This window comes from Castor canadensis, chromosome 7 (assembly GCF_047511655.1).
Source record: "Castor canadensis chromosome 7, mCasCan1.hap1v2, whole genome shotgun sequence".
NCBI lineage: Eukaryota > Metazoa > Chordata > Mammalia > Rodentia > Castoridae > Castor > Castor canadensis.
Window position 1 is genome coordinate 44,555,464 of NC_133392.1, and position 20,578 is coordinate 44,576,041.

At 34.4% G+C, this 20,578-nt stretch overlaps 1 protein-coding gene across 6 annotated transcripts in view; it reads left to right on the forward strand.

Moving 5' to 3' along the window:
* Window positions 1-20,578, forward strand: part of Prkg1 (protein kinase cGMP-dependent 1) — a 1,207,619-nt gene that overhangs the window by 1,182,256 nt on the left and 4,785 nt on the right. For all 6 annotated transcript variants that reach the window (XM_074078871.1, XM_074078874.1, XM_074078868.1 and 3 more), the window contains 7 exons: window positions 3,175-3,314; window positions 4,673-4,762; window positions 11,716-11,857; window positions 13,086-13,249; window positions 17,186-17,308; window positions 17,527-17,589; window positions 18,570-18,636. In XM_074078871.1, the coding sequence (XP_073934972.1) occupies window positions 3,175-3,314; window positions 4,673-4,762; window positions 11,716-11,857; window positions 13,086-13,249; window positions 17,186-17,308; window positions 17,527-17,589; window positions 18,570-18,636 (789 nt within the window). The remainder of the gene's footprint in view (window positions 1-3,174; window positions 3,315-4,672; window positions 4,763-11,715; window positions 11,858-13,085; window positions 13,250-17,185; window positions 17,309-17,526; window positions 17,590-18,569; window positions 18,637-20,578) is intronic.

The window sequence follows — 20,578 nt, forward strand, 5'->3', positions numbered from 1 at the left end:
TATTGTGAATATGCTGCAATAAACGTGGGTGTGCAGATTCTTTTATTGAAACCTGACTCACATTTCTTTGGGTATATACCAGAAGTGGAATTGCTGGATCATATGGTAATCCTATATTTAGATTTTTTGAAGAGAATCCGTACTGTTTTCCATAGTGGTTGTACTAATTTACATTCCCACTAGCAGTGTATGAGGGTTCCTTTTCCCCCACATCCTCGCTAATATTTGTTGTGCTTTGTGTTGTCTTGATGGTAGCTATTCTAACAGGAGTGAGGTGGAATCTTAACATGGTTTTAATTTGCATTTTGTTTATAGCCAGGACTGTTGAGCATTTCTTCATGTATTTTTTGGCCATTTGGACTTCTTCCCTTGAAAAAGCTCTGTTCAGGTCATTTGCTCATTTCTTCATTAGGTCGTTGATTTTTGGGGGGACTTTAGATTTTTGAGTTCTCTGTATAATTCTGGTTATTAATCTTTTGTCAGATATATAGTTGGCAAAATTTTTCTCCCATTATGTGGGAAGCCTCTTCAATGTAGAGACCATTTCTTTGGTTGTGCAGTAGCTTTTTAATTTCATGTAATCTCATTTGTTGATCTTTTCTCTTAGTTGCTGAGCCATTTGAGTTCTATTGAGGAAGTCATTGCCTGTGCCTGTTGCTTCCAGTGTATTCCCTGCTCTTTCCTGCTCTAGCTTCAAAGTTTCGGGTCTTTAATCCACTTTGAGTTACTACTTTCATAGGGTGACAGACATGGATCTAGTTTCAGTTTTCTGCAGGCAGCTATCCAGTTTTACCAGCAACATTTGAAACATTTGAACATTGAAGAGGCTGTCTTTTCTCTATCATATGTTTTTGGTGGTGAGGCTTCTTTTATAGAGAACCAAAAGGAAAGGCTGACTCCCAGCCATCTTTGTAGCTTTTATTTATTCTTCTCATGCCACATCTTCCACCTAGCTCCCATTACCCTCTTCCAACCCACATTGGCTTCTAGCATGATTCAAGTCATCAGGTGCCCCAAACTCCTGATAGCACACTGTGGTTACCATAAGTACCCATAAAAATGACAGCAGAACTTTAATTAGTCCCCCACATCACACATCTAATACAGTGAGGCTTAAGGCAATAAATACATGCATCAGCTCTTCCCATAGAGAACCCAAAGTTTGCAGATTCCATTAAACTCTGATCTGTAAAGCATTTGTCATTGTACTTTTGCTGATAGCTGGAAGAAAACATATACTGGAAGTATCTTTGGCCCCAAAGACTGGAATATGAAACCAGTTATACTATTTGGTAGCTCTGAGGACTTGGGCAATATGTAAAACTTTGGAGAACACTGTGGTTTACTTCTCTGAAAAAGTAACATTTAAAAAGTAATTTTTATTTGTCCTGTTTGGTATAGATTGCTGAGCAGGGAGAGTACAAGCAGAAAGATCATCAATAAATGCCCATTTGGTAGGACAGTATTACCTAAGATCATGGTAACTCCAAATACTAGCTGGTATTATATTATCCTCAGTAAGAAGTAAGAATCGGAGCAGTTAAGTAGCTGGGACGAGCACTCGAAAGACACCAACTGGAGTAAGAATTCAAGTCCAGACCTGTGATCATGAAGGCTGAATTCTTTCCTCCTGACCTGTGCATAGTGAAAAGTCTGTGTTGATAAAAGAATAAATTTTACCTGTGGTATTTGAATTACACAAGAGTTCCCAGTTTTTAAATGGGTAAGTCTTTGAAGGGGCAATTTGACTTTCTTTCTCTTTGACATTTTACTACTCTGATATAGTTCATTTGTCATTCCATCTTCTCTATCTGCCCAGATTTCTTTTAGAAGTGAGTTTTCACATTTTGTGTTTCTTATGAACTACAACTGATTCATTTGTATCACACTAATCTGTCATCTTAAAGAGTTTACAGAGTGCTCATGGCTGTTAAAGACATTTCCAAATATCCATCTTTCATTTTAACCTGTCATATAGATTCACAAATGGTGTCAGTAAATCTCAGCTCATTTATCTGAAGTGTCCTCATGTTCCCTCCTAAGGATCTTGCCACATAAATGTCCTCTTGTGTTGAACTCAATCTATATATATGTGCATGGACAAGACACTTAAAAATATTGCTACCCCTGCAGATGAGTCAGTAAATAATTCAGAACTCAAGAGGAGAGTGCTATACTTCAGCTCAGATACACAATCAGCTTGCCATGTTATTTCCCCAAAACTTTTATCAGATATGAATAATTGGGCTGTTTGGTATTGTCTCAAGAATTCTGCTGCTTTAGAGCCCTCAACGATAACTCCTTTATATTACTGTTAAGTGATTAGCTCCATTATGTCCCTTCCTTCCAAGTCACCTTTTTGAAGCTTCTGGTAAAAATGAATGGAGCCCAGCAAGTAGCCTGTCCAAGGTATGGCACTTAGAGAACCCAAGCTTCCTCCAGAGCTACTGGGAGCCATGTGGGCTGCAACAGAGGCCTGGGCACCTTGAGGACATTAAGGCTCAGTGAATGTCCCTTCAATTAATATAAAAAAGAAATAAGGTTTGAGATAAGAGATTAGAACTATCATGTATATTTGGAGAAAGTACAGTTTTCAAAATCCTGAAATTTTTATTACACTTTTTCCTTTTTTTAACTGGAGGGAAGAGAACAACTGAGAGATAAAAAAGAGAAACTACAACAGGGTGGTAAATACATGTACAGTCTCAGCAAACACAAGGGTCAGTTATTAAACTTAAAGTGCATAGACTAGGACTAGGAAGAGCATAAAGGCCCATATGATCTCACTTTCTAATGCACTTGAAACAAAATTAGAGAAGAAATTAAATTTGCTTTTTACTTTTTTGATTAAAGGAAGAAAACTATATAATATACTCAAACACATTATATGAAATGAGATGAAACAATATAAGTATCAAGTATATTTTTTTTCTAATCTACATGGTCACAAAATTAATTTGGAATCAAATTGGTAGAAATTATCTGATCCTGTAGGATACATTGGGATGATGGCTGTGAGACATGAGTTTTAAACTCAGCTCCCGAGCAAGGACTTGGTGATAATTTAGGTTCATTGAAGTGATTCCTGTATCTTTAAATTTCTGGATAACAGTGCACTGTGTTGTATCAAATCTATAAGCTTTTCCTCACTTGTCCTTTCTGCTTATCTTTAAGGTCCAGTTGAAAAGTGAAGAATCCAAAACATTTGCAATGAAGATTCTCAAGAAGCGTCACATTGTGGATACAAGACAGCAGGAGCACATCCGCTCAGAGAAGCAGATCATGCAGGGGGCTCATTCCGATTTCATAGTCAGGTAAAGTCCTGTCCTTGGAACAGAAGCACCAACTCCAAGTGGCAGATCAACCATACCATCTTCTACCACTTCTGCTCAGCCTTAACATATTTCATCTGCAAAAGAAAATTGAAAATGCCCCATCTGATACTTTAAATCATTTTTATTTATTAAGGAGGATAAGATTCTCTATAAAGAATATTTTCCTCAAAGGAAGTATCTATTTCTAACATTTCCAGTTTTATCTTACTATCCACAACATTATATACCTCTGGGGCTTAAAAGAAAAGAAAATCAAGCTGTTTATTCTTGAAGTTTTTGAAAATTTTAAAAACAAAATAGCAGTTGGCACAAACCTGTAATCCCAGCTCCTTGGGAGGCTGAGATATGAGCAGTTGAAGACCACCCTGGGCAGAAGCATAAGATGCTATCTGAAAAACAAACTAAAAGCAAAAGGACTTGCAGGTGTGGCTCAAGTGGTAGAGCACTTGCCTAGCAATAAGCCCAAGCCATACCAGCTGGTCCTTCCACCTCAGTTTCTTGAAGACACTGACGAGATAATAGGGAGTTTTTTTTAATGTAGAAGCTCTTGTAGTCAATTTGCCATTGGTACTTACAAAAAATATGACATGAATTTGAGTGAGTAGCACATGAAATTCACATGTCTATATTTATAAAATTTAATCTACTTTATATCCATATATGCTGCATGTTTATGGCCACTAAATTTTGCTACCAAGTTGGAATTGATAGAATCCCAAGAAACTCTGTTGTCTACATCACTTGGATTAGGACTGGAGGCTTGGTTCAAGTGATAGAGCACCTGCCTAGCAAGCATGAGACGAGGCCCTGAGTTCAAACCCCAGTCCCACCAAAAATATTATTATAAAAAGCAAAAGCCATATCACTTGGATTAGCCCATCTAAGGGACACACATTTCCTATGGTATGTAAGACTTACTCACGAGCCCATTTCTCCCTTCCGTATTTGTGGACTTAGGTCTTTTTCATTCTTCTCATAAAATTTCAAGCTTGGAAAATCAAAAGACTGCAATCTAGCCACTCAAAAATTAAGGACTTTTTAAAGTTATTTTTTAAATAATCAATATTCAAATATTGTTAACTATACAGTGGAATATTGGAACTTATTCTTCCTATCTAGCTATAACTTTGTAACATAGGTATATGAAGTGATATATATGCTAAATACCCTGTTTTGACCATTAAACAATATATATGTATTGAAACATCATACTGTACTTCATAAATATGTATAATTATTATGTCAATTAGAAACAAAAAAGTTCCTTTAAAATTTAAAAAAGTATGCTTTTAAAAACAATAATGTTCATACCTTCATTTCTCGTTTGTCATTCACAGGCTATACAGAACATTTAAGGACAGCAAATATTTGTATATGTTGATGGAAGCTTGCCTAGGTGGAGAACTGTGGACCATTCTCAGGGATAGGTAGGAGATTAAAAAAATTTTATGCCCATGATGGTTCATGAGAAGAGTCATATTTACTTTTTATATATGTTTATATTTCAAAATATAAAGTAAACATGAGTTACAACCTACTATATATGTATAATGTACCATAATTCATGTAAAATTCACTTTGTAACTAGATAAGGCTTAGTCCACTATAAAAAATAATACTTAGAAAAGTATATACATGGGTCTTCATCTAGCTTGCATATCAGAATCATAGAACTGCATACCTGTAATTCAATACATTGCTTTAACTCGAAGAGAATTATAGCTAGTTTATAATTATTAGAGTTTGGATTAGCTATCAGTTTATTCTCAGTTTAATTGCTACATTCTGTTTTCAGATAGGCAGTCTGTTTTTCATGACACTGAGAATTGTTTCCGAAGTAACTTTTTCCTCTGACACTTGTTGCTCTTTGTTTTTAAAATTGTTACAAGTTTCCAGTTATCTCTTTTAGCCTTTACTTATTTTAGGAAAAAATTTAATCCATTTATTTGCAGTGTTTCATGTAAATGATTTGATTTAGATTTATCTTTCTATCCTTCCAAGGCAAATAGGCTTATCTAGAGAATGTTTGTTCATTTATTTTAATTATGAAAATTCATTATGTCTTTATTTTTCATCTCATTTATATAACAAATTTATATTTTAAAATTTTATCCTTCAAAATGTCTCAGGAGATTATTACCTATACCATATGTTTACATTAAAAGAGGCCACAATTTTATTTTCCTACAAATAATCTTTTGCTCACTTCTTATAAGTGACCTACTGATCATTCAAGAATTATCCTAAAGCTGGGCACTGGTGGCTCATGCCTATAATCCTAGCTAATGAAGAGGAAGAGATCAAGAGGATCCAGGTTTGAAGCCAACCCAGGCAAATAGTTTGCAAGACCCTATCTTGAAAAATGCCCAGCCAAAACAAGTCTGGTAGAGTTGACTCAAGTGGTAGAGTGCCTGCCTAGCAAGTGTGAGGCCCTGAATTCACACTTCAGTACCACCAAAAATCAAGAAAAATAAATTATCCTTAAACACTTTAATGTTCACTACTAGAATAAAATATATTTTTCTTATTTGTTCAAGTCCTACAATCAGATTCTCTTTCACTGGGTAATTCTTCCTGAAACTTAGCTGCACAGAGCCCTGATGCTCTCAGAGCCATGTAATTTTGTGATATTCGTAACTTTGTAGAACAAGTGGCTCTTTACAAATCCAGTAGGAAAAGAACATCATCTGCACAGTGTTCTCATGGCACCTTCATATCTTGTGCCACACGCCTTTTTATGCCGTTTTATGTGTGGTCTTGCTTACATCATGTCAAGTGGATTTCTTTTTACCATATTGCATTTTATTACACTAGTGTTTTGTTTGATTTATTAAATTATAACTAAAAAAGCATACAAGGAAATGTACCATGTTAGGATTAGGGAACTGGTTAACATCTGCACCACGCTATTATAGTATATTATTATACCATTGTTAGTTAATGACTGAGTATAAATTACATGCCACGAATGGGGTCCAAAACTTGCAGGCTGTTGCACTAAGTTCATGTTTGATTTTTGCATTAATATCTGGCATATCCTAATGTGATACTACTGTATTATTTTTGGCCTAACATTTCAGTCTACTGATTAACTTGAACTCTCTTCCCTATGCTTTTTGTGATTAGGCTAGGAGATTTGCAGGTGGAATTAAACAAGAAAGCAATAATAAGCTACACAGAGAATGGACCAGCTATACTCCCATAGCTTTTAAAGCTTCTGTTAAGTTCCTCAACTAGGACAATAACAATAATAGTGATAAAACTCAAACTATAGTCTACTTGTGAGGCACCAAACATGCAGAGGCATCAATTTCCCACTTACTTTTGAAAGTATTACTTCATGTTTTTCCTTATATCACTGGATTTTATACTTTGTTTCATCATAAATCCCACCCCAGACTTCTGAGTGAGCTGTACTTTGACTCTTCCAGGTAACAAAAGGTTACTGTGAAGAAGCAGCTTCCCTTGGGAGGAGTGAATAGAGGGAAAATAACAATAAAGGTTCATTTCTCTTCCCCCACAGGCTGCTTTCCATCCTTATTTGTTCCTTCCCCTTAGTATCCTTAAGTTTGGGGTACACAGTACTGCATCCTTCCCAGGAACTTAATACTGCATGAAGTGGTTTAATTTGGAGAGACAATGCCTGTCTGGTTCTTTCAAAAGATTCAGAAATGTTGGAATTCTAACATTAAAATTAATGGACAATTCTATATGAAATTACCTTGCAATTATTTCTCCCTCCAACCTTCTTTTTTTTATATACACATGTAAAAGACTGCTTTTATTCTATGTGTCTTATTTTACCTAGTTAAGAAAATTCTGGCAGGGGTAGCACAATTGTGGACATCCAGGTTCTGATGAATATTGCCTCTAACTAGATTCTAGTTGTTTAAATTTGGTCTAAAATTCTTAAAGATGAATTGTTAAAATTAAACAAAAAATGTCAAATTATACTATTCTACTATTAACCACATTGTATATGAAAATATCTTTACTGAGAATAAAACACCTGTTCATTTTGATTTTCCTTTTTTGTCCATGGGAAGGAATGGTAAGGGAAAAGCTACTCTAAAAGCATACAGGAAATGTGTATGGGTTGACTTGAAGGCAGGCTTTTGTGCTCTTATTCTCTACTAACGTAGAACTGTCTCTGAGTCTCAGAGATTTAGTATGAAAAGTCTCAAAACAGCTTAGACATCTTCCTTCTCTCACTTCTTAGCTGAGATAACCATGTTCTGCTTCTCTGCTTCTCACAACTATAGGAAAGAAACACCCTTTATTGGTTATCAAGCAATGAGAATTAAGATGACACTATATACAAATTGGATTTGAGGACTGCTAAATATTTTTATCTTGAGACATGAGCTAGAACACTGAAATATTAATTGTTCCTATCATTTCACTGCTTTATTCTTTAGTAGCTATTATGTTTTATATTCTAGTTCATGATTTTTTGTCTTCCACAACTTCTATTACATTATTTGGGATAAGTTGGTACAAATTATATTTTATTCAACTTCACTCTCTCTAAAATTTAAGGAATTGGCAACCCCTGGAAAATTTAAAAATAAAAGTGGTTAATATGATAAATATATTAGTGTTTCTATTAACAAATAGCATAAGATATAATGCATTATCATGTACATACATATAATATATCAATATGAGTACTTAATGCACATTTTAATCCAGGAAAATTTAACATTCCTGTTATTAAATTTTTTAAATGTGTGTATTAACTTTTTTATAATGAATATCTCAAATAATGATGTAGAAACTATAATTTTCAAATCTCATTCATCTTATTTTCTGGGCATGTGTTTTCCTGGATATGTTTTATAATCTCGAGGGTAACAAGTGACTTTACATGTCCATTCTCCTAGATTTTGGCTATTCTGTGGAGGGTGATTATTTAAATATCATTTTAATGACATAATAGAGGGCACAGATTGAAAACATAGCAAAAGAAATGAGTCTGTATTCATAATAACTTAGCCCCTATAACTTTACAATCACAATAAACCTGTATAGACTGCAGCATTCTTCAGATTTATATACTCACTAATGATTGTTGCTATAGTCATTGTTGCCCTGGTCTCTTTTCATAAGAAGCGGTTTGTCTTTGTTACATTCTTACATTGCAGGACTCAGTTTATGACAAGTTGATCAAACATTATGATTAAATCTTAATTTTATTTTCAATAAATACATATAACCCTCTAATTCTATCAAATTATTACCTTCTGTCATTTAGCTAAAGCAATCACTCATTCTGAAAGAAAGTATAAGAGCCTATCCCTTACTTGTTTTCCTTGAAATGATATAGTTGTCAAGGCAAAATACTATTTCAAGGAACTATGGAGGGCAAATGATTTATTTCTTTAAGCAGCTCTCTGAACTGTTGATAACAAGTTTTCACTTCTATTTTGGATCAAGTTTACATTGCCATTTCCAATTCTAATAGTAATTTTTCATTTTGAGTCATCCTAATTCTTTGCTTTGTGACTGCTTTCAAGATGTATATTTTTAAATTTCCTAGACCAAATGTTTAATGATGAAACAGCGTGTTGCCGACACTTTTGCGCATATGTTGTGCACATAGTGATTTATCAAAGTTTGTGACAAAGCTTTCATTCAGTTTTTTAAAGTAAGTTACAAAGAGATTTCTGTATGAGAGATATACAATACATATCTTTGGAAGAAATATAAGCCAGCCTTCTAGAGCCTCCAAATTCCAAATTGCTCAGGACCAGAGATAAACAGAGCTACCAAGGATTGATATAAAATTAGTGGTCTGTTTATTTCATGGTGAATAGGAGAGGGTTTTTATTGGCAGGCAATAAAAGGGTAAGCTTTATCTGTACATTTGTGAAAAGAATGGGGAAATTAAAAGAACAGAGATGAGCAGAGGATTCTTCTGAACTACTCATAGAAAGAGACTTGCCAGTGACATGCACTTCATTCACTATGATAATTAGTGTTGCATATTCCCACCTCCACCTCAAAAGACTTTAGTCCTGTCCTCTATTACATTAGTTAATTTTCCTAGATGAAGAGCTTGGATGGTCAATTATAATGGTTATTCTTTACTGAGTGCCAGTTGTGTGCAGGCACTTAAGATATCCTAAGTGTATTCATCAATTATTTTATTATTTTTTAAATATATTAATTTTTTTATCATACTGTTGTTATATTGGGGGTACATTATGACATTTATAAAGATGCTTACAATATAACTTAAATTCTCCCCCTCCATTCAGATTCAATTCTTTGAACCCTTACAGCATTCTAATGAGGATAGTAACCATTATCAGCACCAGTTTGCAAATGACAGCACTGAAACTCCAGGGAGTAAGATAAATTGCTTAACATCACAGAGTAAGTGGAGACTGGATTTGAACCCAAGATTCTTACATTGGAGTCCATAGTTGTAATCTAAAGCCTCCTCTTTTGAAATTGAGCTTATATTAAGATTTTTCTCCTTCCCAGTAATTATCAATTTATTCAGAAAATAAATATGCCACTCAGAAGAAATTTTATGAAAAATTTATTACTCACATAATTGTTTACTCTTACAAAATTCACAATAATATATTTGCCATTTGGTTCCAAGTGTCACTGATATTGATGGAAAGCAGAGATGTGATTTCCAGAGTCACAATTGAAGAAGTAATCTTTTATAAGCCTTCAAAAAGCCTGCTGAAATCACCATTAGACAGCCCTGATGGAAGGTAGTAATCAACATGTAGATTAAAAAGAAATGTGTAATGTGAAATCAAGTTAAGACCTTATTGCATATACTGTTTTGTTTTGCTTTACTTTGTGATATTTTCCACTGAAGTGGAATTGAAGTCACATATAGCATTTACTATATTTTAAGCTGTATGTTAATTGTGTATATAGTATACATACACACAAGTTTATACATAGGTATACGTATATATACAATTGTATACACACACATACATATACCTGCAGATGCTTACTACTAAAGCTAAATAAACTCTGCAATTGGAAACCAAAAAAATACCCTGCTCTTGATAGACAAAGAAGAAAGGGGCTTCAAGACAACACTGTAACCAATTCCCAGTACCCATCTTAACTCTACAAAGGATAGCTTCATCAGAGGACAATATCAGCTTAAAATGGATCATTCATTTCCTATTATGAATACAGTTATTTTCAAAGAGAGATCTTGCCCTCGTAAATGCATAGTTGTTCCAGTCAGATATCATTGGAAAGAGATTTAATAATTTTAGTGATATTAGGTATAATTTGAGTATCTAGAGGAGTAGATACCATCACACTTAGAATTGTCTTTCAAAAGGAAGATATTTCTTTTGGGAAGAGCTGGCATTTACATGATAACTCAGGGAACACTGGTAACTGAAATGATGACTATAACTTTCTGTAACATACTGTTTCTGAACAGTATGCTTTAGCCTTGGATTCTCTGATGAATTTTGTACAGATATAGCCATATTCCACTGGCCAGTTTGTTAGACTTTGTTCTTCAATTTACAAAAAGGAGTAAATGTCACTAGAATGCAATCAGGTACCCTTGTGGGAGCAAAGTCCTGGGGTGAATGTTGGTTACATACTGCCTTAAATTCCACCTGTGTGCTTGTTGTTCTGATTTCCTCTCAGCCACCTCAGGGGTTGATATGCATGCTAGTGGTCTTGAATTATAAAATCATTAAGTTGAACTTACTACTTGAGAAAAGAACACAGTTTATTTTTAAGGAGTTCTATGAAACTCCTTTGAATCAAGGAATAAACCTTAGATGACATGGAGGTTTTTCCTTTATTGTTATTCATTCATTCAATCAGTCACTCATCATATATTTGTACATATATACACATACATACATACACACATTTATGCATGGAGATATAGACAGAGACTAAGATGATCTAAGGACAGTAATCTTTCTTGATAAATATCATCATCAACATTTCCCTCAAGTTAATAATTCCATAAACCTCTTCTTTTAAAAGAAAACTTGGTAGGGAGGCTCCAAAATAGAATTCATTCTTTCTCCTGCCTACTGCTGAAACCCTGTGCCTTTTTAGGTTGTCATGAACTGTTGAGAGGAAGCCACTAGTAGTCTATGAAACTTGCTATACTATTGAGCTCTTGTTGAGCCCTTTCAGGAAGTTAGATTTAACTTTCCCACTCATAGGGCAATAAATTCCTGGACTTGATTCTCAAATGCTTTAGAAAACCCAATGGAATGACAATCATACAACACTGAGCCAATTGGACATTGATCTCTGAACCAAATTTGGCACAGGAATATAGTGAAATGACAAAACACCACCAACCTTATTAGAGAAACAAATTTCTCATACACTTTTCATTCTGTTTTCCATGTTTCAGAGGTTCATTTGAAGATTCTACAACCAGATTTTACACGGCATGTGTGGTAGAAGCTTTTGCCTATCTGCATTCCAAAGGCATCATTTACAGAGACCTCAAACCAGAAAATCTCATCCTAGATCATCGAGGTTATGCCAAACTGGTCAGTGTGTCTCACACATGGGTTCTGTCCTGCGGCTTTAAAATATTTGTTTATAAAGCTGTGCTAATTAGCTAACATGAATCTGCTTTACATTTCAACACTACAACTTTTCTTAAAATAGGTTTTTAGCACAACATTGAAATTATCCTTTCAAATTACATAAATGTTATGAGAAATTTAGTTCACTAGGTTTGAATTAATCATAGTCTAGCAAAATATACTTTGTAATGCATGTTAGAAAACACCCTTGCTGGCATGCATGTGTTCATAGACTTAAAAGAGCTTATAGAAGCTATTTTATTCTTCAGCCAGCCTTCTGCCATTCAAAGCAATGGATAGTTATATTATAGAAAACTGTGAACTATTTGATATTTTAGATTTAAAAATAATGCTAGTGGGAAAAGTGGAGTTTGCAAGTAATATTATTCAGACTGTTTTAATAATAATAATATGAATAATTGGGCAAAAGTTCTAAAGATTTACTTTAGAAAGAAGTTCTCTCATTTGAAACTGGGCTTTGGAGCTGTTGGTCACTGATTTTATTTTTAAACTTTCATGAATTTTATTCAGCATAAGATATTTTAGAGAAATCAAATGAATGCCAGGTAGTTTTATTTGTATATAAACTAAATTGCTTTAGAAAATAAACAGGTGGTCTGCCTTTGCAGCTCCTCTATCTAAAGGTCTGTAGAAAAATTAAGGCTGCATTTTCATTTTATCTGCTTCTGACTGCCAAGAGTGTAGTTGTTGATCTCACAAGTATATTAGTCTCCTCTTTCAACAATAAAGTGGCTTCTTAAATAATTCATACCAGATGAATTGTCAACTTCATGAAGTATAGCCGAAAGCATATATATCCTGGGCAAGTCAGTCTACTTGGTCTTCTAAAATTTTTGAGTTAAGGAGAAATGCTTTCTGTATGCCACAACCTTCATTGGCATAATGTTAGGAAAAATAAAAAGCTGTCTCCAGGAAGATTTGCTTTCCTTTTTCATGATGTGAACTTTATCCAATATTCAGGTTTCAAGTCTTCCCAGTGAAACTGAATTTGATCAGAGTGATTTTGTTTGTAATATACACAACTCCTTTTATGAAATAAGACTATGATAACTTGCATCTGTTTATATATTTTTATTATCATTATCAATGTGCTTCATCAGCAAAATAACTTACTCCTTTACAACTTCATTATAAGTGGCTTAAGTATCTTGTTTTGTCTCTTTGTAAGGTTGATTTTGGCTTTGCAAAGAAAATAGGATTTGGAAAGAAAACATGGACTTTTTGTGGGACTCCAGAGTATGTAGCTCCAGAGATTATCCTGAACAAAGGCCATGACATTTCAGCCGATTATTGGTCACTGGGAATTCTAATGTATGAACTTCTGACTGGCAGGTATGGACATTTATGGAGGAATGATAATAAAATAGACCACAAACAGCCACACACTTCTGCCTTTGTCACTTGGACCAGATCAAGTTAAAGTACATTTCATCATCTCTCCATACCGCGCTTTAAATAGTTATGTGAATAGCCATGAATCCATAAAGCAAGATCTAAAGCAGGTCAGATGGGAGCAACCTACTCACTGTCAACTTCTAGTCTTATTACCGCTAATTTATATATATATAAAGTAGGCATTAGGGGTACCACAAGGCATAAGACAGACTACAAGCTCCTCAAGGACCAATATTAAAGAAGAAACGAACTGAGTACCAGTGGTTCATGCCCATAATCTCAGCTACTTTTGGGAGACTGAGATCAGGAGGATCATGGTTTGTGGCTAGCCCAGGCAAATAGTTCAAGGACCTTATCTCCAAAATAACCAGAGCAAAATAGACTGGAGGTGTGGCTCAAGCAGTAGACTACCTACTTTGCAAGTGCAAGGCCCTGAGTTCAAACCCCAGTCCCACCCCCCGCCAAAAAAAGGAGAGAGAAAAACGAATACACCACAGTGACATTTGCTGAGGATGGTGAGAAATACAGTCATTATGACCTGAGTTCAAAGGAAGGCTTGGTTTGTCCTGGAGGCTTCTGACAAATTTAAGACTGAAGCTGGGCCTTGAAAGAAGCATAGAACTTAGATGTAGACAGGAAGGAAAGTGGTATTCCAGGCAGAAAGTCATGATTTTCCTCTAAAAATTAAAATTAGCATATGATCCAGAAATCCCACTCATCAGTACACAGCTAAAGGAAATGAGATGTCAAAGAGACATCTGCATTCCCATGCACACTACAGCACTCTTCATAATAGCCAAGAAAGAGAAGCAAGCTATGCGTCCATCTACTGATGAATGGATAAACAAAATAAACAAAATGTGGTATATGTATACAACAGAATATTATTCAGCCAGAAAAGAATGAAATTCTGGCATTTGCAACAACATGGACAGAACTGGAAATCATTATTAGTGTAATAAGCCAGGTACAGAATGATAATTACTATGTGATCTCACTCATATGTGTAGTCTAAAAAACTTGATCTCATAAAAGTTGAATGATGGTTACCAGACCCTATCTCAAAAATAACCAAAGAAGAAAGGGCTAGCAATGTGGTTCAAGTGGTAGCACACTTACCAAGCAAGTGTAAGGCCTTGAGTTCAACCCCCAGTACTGCCAACAACAACAAAAAAGGAAACAATGTATATTTGAGGAGATTGTTAAATGTATCCTAATTTAAAACTTACTCAGTGTAAGCATGTATTGAACATGACATGGTACCCCAATGTTATATACAAATTTTAATTTTTATGTTTCAGTTAAAAATAAATTTAAAAATTGTGAACATAAATAACTTGAAAAAGAAGAAAAAGCCCATATAACTATATAAATAATATATAGGTTTGGTAAATATAATGGAAAAGAGAAAAGGATAGAGAAATTATTATAAAAAGAGAAGGTAGAAATACAGGAAATAAAAAAAATCAGTCATGTGCATGAATAGAATAGTACAGATAGGGCAGAAAATACATTGAATTACATAATAGAAAATTTGTGACATAAAGATTTCACTCCCTCATCCTTCTGCTCTGCTGAGATCATGGTGGGACACCCAGAATAACCAACACCACTGTAGGTTTATGGGTAAGTGTTCAAATTCATTTATGAAGAACAATTGTTCTGACATTATAGGCAGAAAAGCACGTCCTGTATGGTGTTGACTGAGAGGAGTCCAGTACCTTTAATGGTCAAAGATACCATATCAAGAACTGTGTAGTTCTGAGGGACAGGCAGAGTAGAACACAAGTAACTTATATTGAGACAAATCATTCTTAAAATGCAAATAAAACATAGTGTGCACACCCCTCAAAAATACTACTATCTGAGCAAGTCATAAAGAAGGATGAATACAAATAAAGCACTCAGGAACAACTAGTAAAAAGAACAATGGTGAGTTTTAAATTCAATTAATTAGAACTTAGATTAAATCATTTAAATTTATGTTATTGAACAGAAAGTATCATAATATTTAATGATCAATACCAAAACCACAAAAATTAAGTTGAGAGGAGGAAAGTAGAAATTACTGTAGCTATTCATAATTCATAACCTTCAATGATTTTTACAGTTGAAATATTTCATTCAAAAACAGAAAGCTCCAAATTCAGTTTCTAAAATTTTTTTCTTTGTTTTAGAGGAATCTTCTAGAAGTTAATTTTGTTGTTGGAGAATCATATATTTCAAATTTAACATTTCTTCTAGTTTTACTCCTCAGCTTAACTAAAGTGAAATTATTTGAATAGAGAAATGCATGAAATTATGTTCATCAAATATTGGTTATTTGTGTTTTGGAGCATCAGGTAATTAATTTATCCTAAGTAATTTTATGTTTTATATATTTTATGAGCTTGTTAGACTGAGAATGTGTCACTTATAAAAAAATCACAAAGCCATTGGCAATAATTTATTTTCATTTTCTAGAATAAACATAAATGTAAAAACAAAACCATCAACGGTTTCACATTCAATTAATAACAAAAAATCCAAGTTTTAATTCTTCCTCGTTTTTAAACTAAAGAACAAAATTGACAAGTCAACTTAATAGGGTAAAGAGCATATTCAATTACAACATCACACAAAGAAAGCATTTTTAAGGCTGGGCATGGTGGCACACCATCAGGAAGTGGACATGGGAGGATCAGGGTTCTGGCTCAGCCTGGGCAAAAACACAAGACCTGAAAAACAGACTAAAAGCCAAAGGACTGCTATTGTGCCTCGGTAGAATACTTACTCAATTCCCAATATCACAAAGAAAGGGAAAGAAAAATTTTAATTCTACATATCAAATAAAAATTGCATATTTATTTGTTTTAAAAAGTGATTAAAATGACAATTACTAGCTAATAACTTATTGTCATAGAAAACCAAAGCACATACCATCACAGCCCTCAGCAAAAGCAAATGTGCTGCTCTATATTTTGAGCTTGCTCAGTAAAAGGGACAGATTTTGCTCCTAAGGGCTTGAGTTTTACATTCTTGCTAGGAATGAAGATGCCTCATGTTGGGTCATCTCTTGGGACTGCTGACCAGGGAGCAAAGGATGGTGGGAGCACTATTCTGTAGGAGCAGGAGTTCAACAAATATTTATTACTGGAGACTACTAGTAGAATCTTAGTATAGAAGGGAAGAAAGGCATAAAACAAATATCACACAAGCAAATAAGTAATTATACAGGACAATCAGTGGCATAATTAGTGCTATAAGAAAATTTGACCAGGACCTCTAACTTAGACTAAAGTTTAAATTCAAGTATTGAATTACACTATTAGATAATTTTGGTTGACACAGATATCATCTATGTTAGGTTGATTAGAATATGTCTTTTTAAGATTGAGACTTGATAAAGTTAGGAATTATCCAGATAAACATGGGAAGAACCTCTAGGTGAAATAGTCTACAGCGGTTGGAAGGTGCTTGGTATTTGAGAGAAACAGAGAAGGCTGCTGAGCCTGGATCCCAAGGAATGAGGGTGCCAACGAGATGAGAGAGGATGAGAAAGGGTCATATTTTTGTTCTTGTAGCTCATGTTAATGATCTTAGATTCCATTCCAAGTATAACCAACCAGACAGCTGTAATGATCAAGGATTGCAAGAGGGGCTGTGTACCTGCACACACAAAAAGGAAGGGGAACAGCAAATAAACTCCAACAGTTAATGGTTTTGCTAGGTAATTTGCTTAGTGGGGTTTGTACGGTGTTTTGCTATTCAGATTTCATTCCATTTAATATGAGTCCCATTATAAGAACTGATGTCATGTGTGGAGTTCATAACAATTTAAGGGTCTTATTTAAGTAAAGTTGGCATCTCTCATTGCGTCTCTCATTCTCGCAGCCCACCTTTCTCAGGCCCAGATCCTATGAAAACCTATAACATCATACTGAGGGGGATTGACATGATTGAATTTCCAAAGAAGATTGCCAAAAATGCTGCTAATTTAATTAAAAAACTATGTAGGTAAGTGTTTCAACCACATTTTTTGTTTCTTTCTTTGTTTTTGAGACAAGGTCTCACTATAAGCTGAGACTGGGCCTGACTTGCCATTTTCCAGCCTCCATCTCTCCAGGGCTGAGATCACAGGCCTACACCACCATGCCTGACTCAACCACATTATTTTTGAATGTGGATTATACTGTGAAAATTATATTATTTACCAAATTTTGTTTTATTTTTAGGGACAATCCATCAGAAAGATTAGGAAATTTGAAAAACGGAGTGAAAGACATTCAGAAGCACAAGTAAGTGTGCTTTCCTTGTAACTTTAGATTTCAGAGTTCAGAAAACCTGATGAGAATTTCCCCAGGGTGATATTTTTCTGGGAGAGTGTGGACAAGTTAGCCTGTTAAAACAACTTTATTTAGACATATCTGACTATCCTATGACTTTCCAAACCACAAATTCACTTATTGAGTTTTTCCCAATGCATACTAGCTAGAATTTCTTTTTCTCTCTGGAACAAAAAGAAAAGAATGTATTTTAAATTTCGAGAAATGTGTTCTCTAGCATTACAATGAAAACAAAGTTTTCCACTGTATCATACCTCATTTTTTATAGTTAAAAGGAAAATATGTACTTCGAGCCATCTCCATCAGATGAAGTAGACAGGAAAACAATGCAAAGTAGTTCTTTAAGCAATTGCAGCATCTTCAGCATCAGAAGCTATCTTCTGGACTGGACTTTTAAAATCTAAACCAACCCAAATTAGTTTCTCTCTCTTAGTCTGTTTGTTTAACGCTCCCAGAAAATTCACATCCTTATCAAAAGAATATATTTACTGAAATACCTATGAATACGTGTGAGATCCACTAAGAATTTGGTGTAAGAATTTGGTAGTGGTGAAACATTTCAAAGACAAAACAAAACAAAAACATCCCAGTGTTACTACTATAGCACTATGTGGTCCTCGTTTTCACAGTAAACTGAACATAACATGCTCTGATTCTACCTCCTTAAAATAAAGTCTTGGGCCAAGCATATTATGAAATTTATTTATTAAATTACAGTGGTAGTGTAGGGACAAAGTCATACAACATTATGACTGAAGTTATGTAAAAACATAGTGTGTGATATTGGTCTTTAAATTTTTAAACATATGTGCTTTAAGAAAGAAGCTAATAAGAACCTAAGTGATTTCTATCAGTCATATATATCCAATATATTGTAATAAGATTTTAGCAGAGGTACAATATCCTTTAATTGTCTATTTTTTCTTTCCTAGATGGTTTGAGGGTTTTAATTGGGAAGGTTTGAGAAAAGGCACCTTGACACCTCCCATAATACCAAGCGTAAGTGAACTTTCCAACTTCTAATCCCTGTGACTCACTTCTTGGTGTTTGTCAATCAGCAAAGACCTGTTATTCTTAAACTTTTATCCTACGACCAGAAATAGAAGTACCATGCTAAAATAATGACATATTCTAATATCCAAGCTTAGAAACACAAATTTGCAGATGGTTTCTACATACCCATTATACATTACTTTTTTAACTATTCGTTTTAATTCAAATTTACTTTATTGATGAGTAAGTTCATTTTTGTCATGAGAAGTGTTAAATGTAAGTAGAGGTAGACAGAAGACATAATGAATTTGCACCCATCAATTTCAACAGCTATGACTTTGTAGCCAGTGTTGGTTTATTAATGACTAAAAATACTTCCTACCCTCCCCCAGCATAACTTCAAACTTATTTTTCCTTTATCCTTCTGCCCAGATCTAAAAGAAAAATTTCTCTTAACACATTAGGGCTATCTTATTGTTGTTTCTACATAGCTAGTTCACAAAATAAACCTTGCATACTGTATAGACCTGAAATACATTTCAATTGACTGCAGTTTGATTTTTTTTTGGTCAGACCTGTATCTGTTTAATAAAATGTGCTGCATTTTAATTTAAGGGCAAAGGGCTGCTTTATGGTTCTGGGATTTTATTTATCTCCTTCTCTCTAGGACTGACTCAAGTTTTCTCTTTAGTTAGAAATATTTTCCCTTCTAAGATAAATTTCTGTGCAAATATTTGTTTATTCATTAAACAAAACAAAGATTCCATTTCTTTATCTCTCATTACAAATCCTTATTACATTTCAGGAAGTTTTGTTTTTCAAACAAGATCAGAGTCAGAGCTGGGGAAGACAAATATTAAATTATCCTAAACTAAATTTGTCAGGGGTCACCTTTTATGCAACAATAGTATTGAATGGACTTTATGATCCTCTGCAAATTTGACTTAATCCACTAAATTTGCAAGTTTTGCTCAAGTTTAGATATGAATTCTGTTACACATAGAACATACAAAATCTGTGATATATCCTGCCAGACCCTACATTATCTGGCTTCTGCCTACTTCTCCAGGCTTACCTCATTCTGTTCCCCTCCCCTCTCATATGGCACCGACATTGACCTCTTTTAGCTCCTTCAAAGCATGGACTTCTCTTAGGACCTTTGCGTATGCTATGCCTTCTTTCCTGAACTCATTGATTCATAGGTTAAAATAATACTTTTTCAAAGAGGCTTTATAGGATCACTCTTTCTCTTATGGCATCATATAGGTTTTTTTTCATAGCACTAGCCAAAGTTTATTATTTTATGGATTTTTGTGATTGGTTGCTTTAACCACATAATTTATTACTTACTGTAGTTAAAAATCCCAAAGGTAAGAGACATTTCTATTTTTACTCACTGCTGTTACCCCCAATTCAAAGCATAATGCCTATTACATAGTAGATGCTTAAAAATTGTCATTGAATAGGGAGTGAATAAAATGCTTTTTAAAATTCTTGATGGAATTGTGCATGATGGAAAAGGTGCCATGTACGTACAATAGAATACTGTTCAGCTATTAAAAAAAACAGCTGCCATTTGCAACAACATGGAGGGATCATTAAGTGAAATAAGTCAATCAACAGAAGGACAAGTACTAAGAAATGCATGATCTCACATGTAGAATCTAAAAAAGCTGATCTCACAGAAGTGGAGAACAGAATGGGGGTTACCAGAGGCCAGGGAAAGTAGAGGTGATGGAAGGGATGAGAGAGGTTGATCAATAGATGCTAAGTTATAGTCAGATGGGAACAAGAAGTTCTGATGTGGGGTTGGTGGAGTGGCTCAGTGGTAGAGCACCTGCCTAGTAAGCACAAGGTCCTGAGTTCAAACCCTAGTACCACCAAACAAAACAAAACAAAACAAGTTCTGGTGTGCTATTGAACAATAGGTGATTATAGATATAATAAC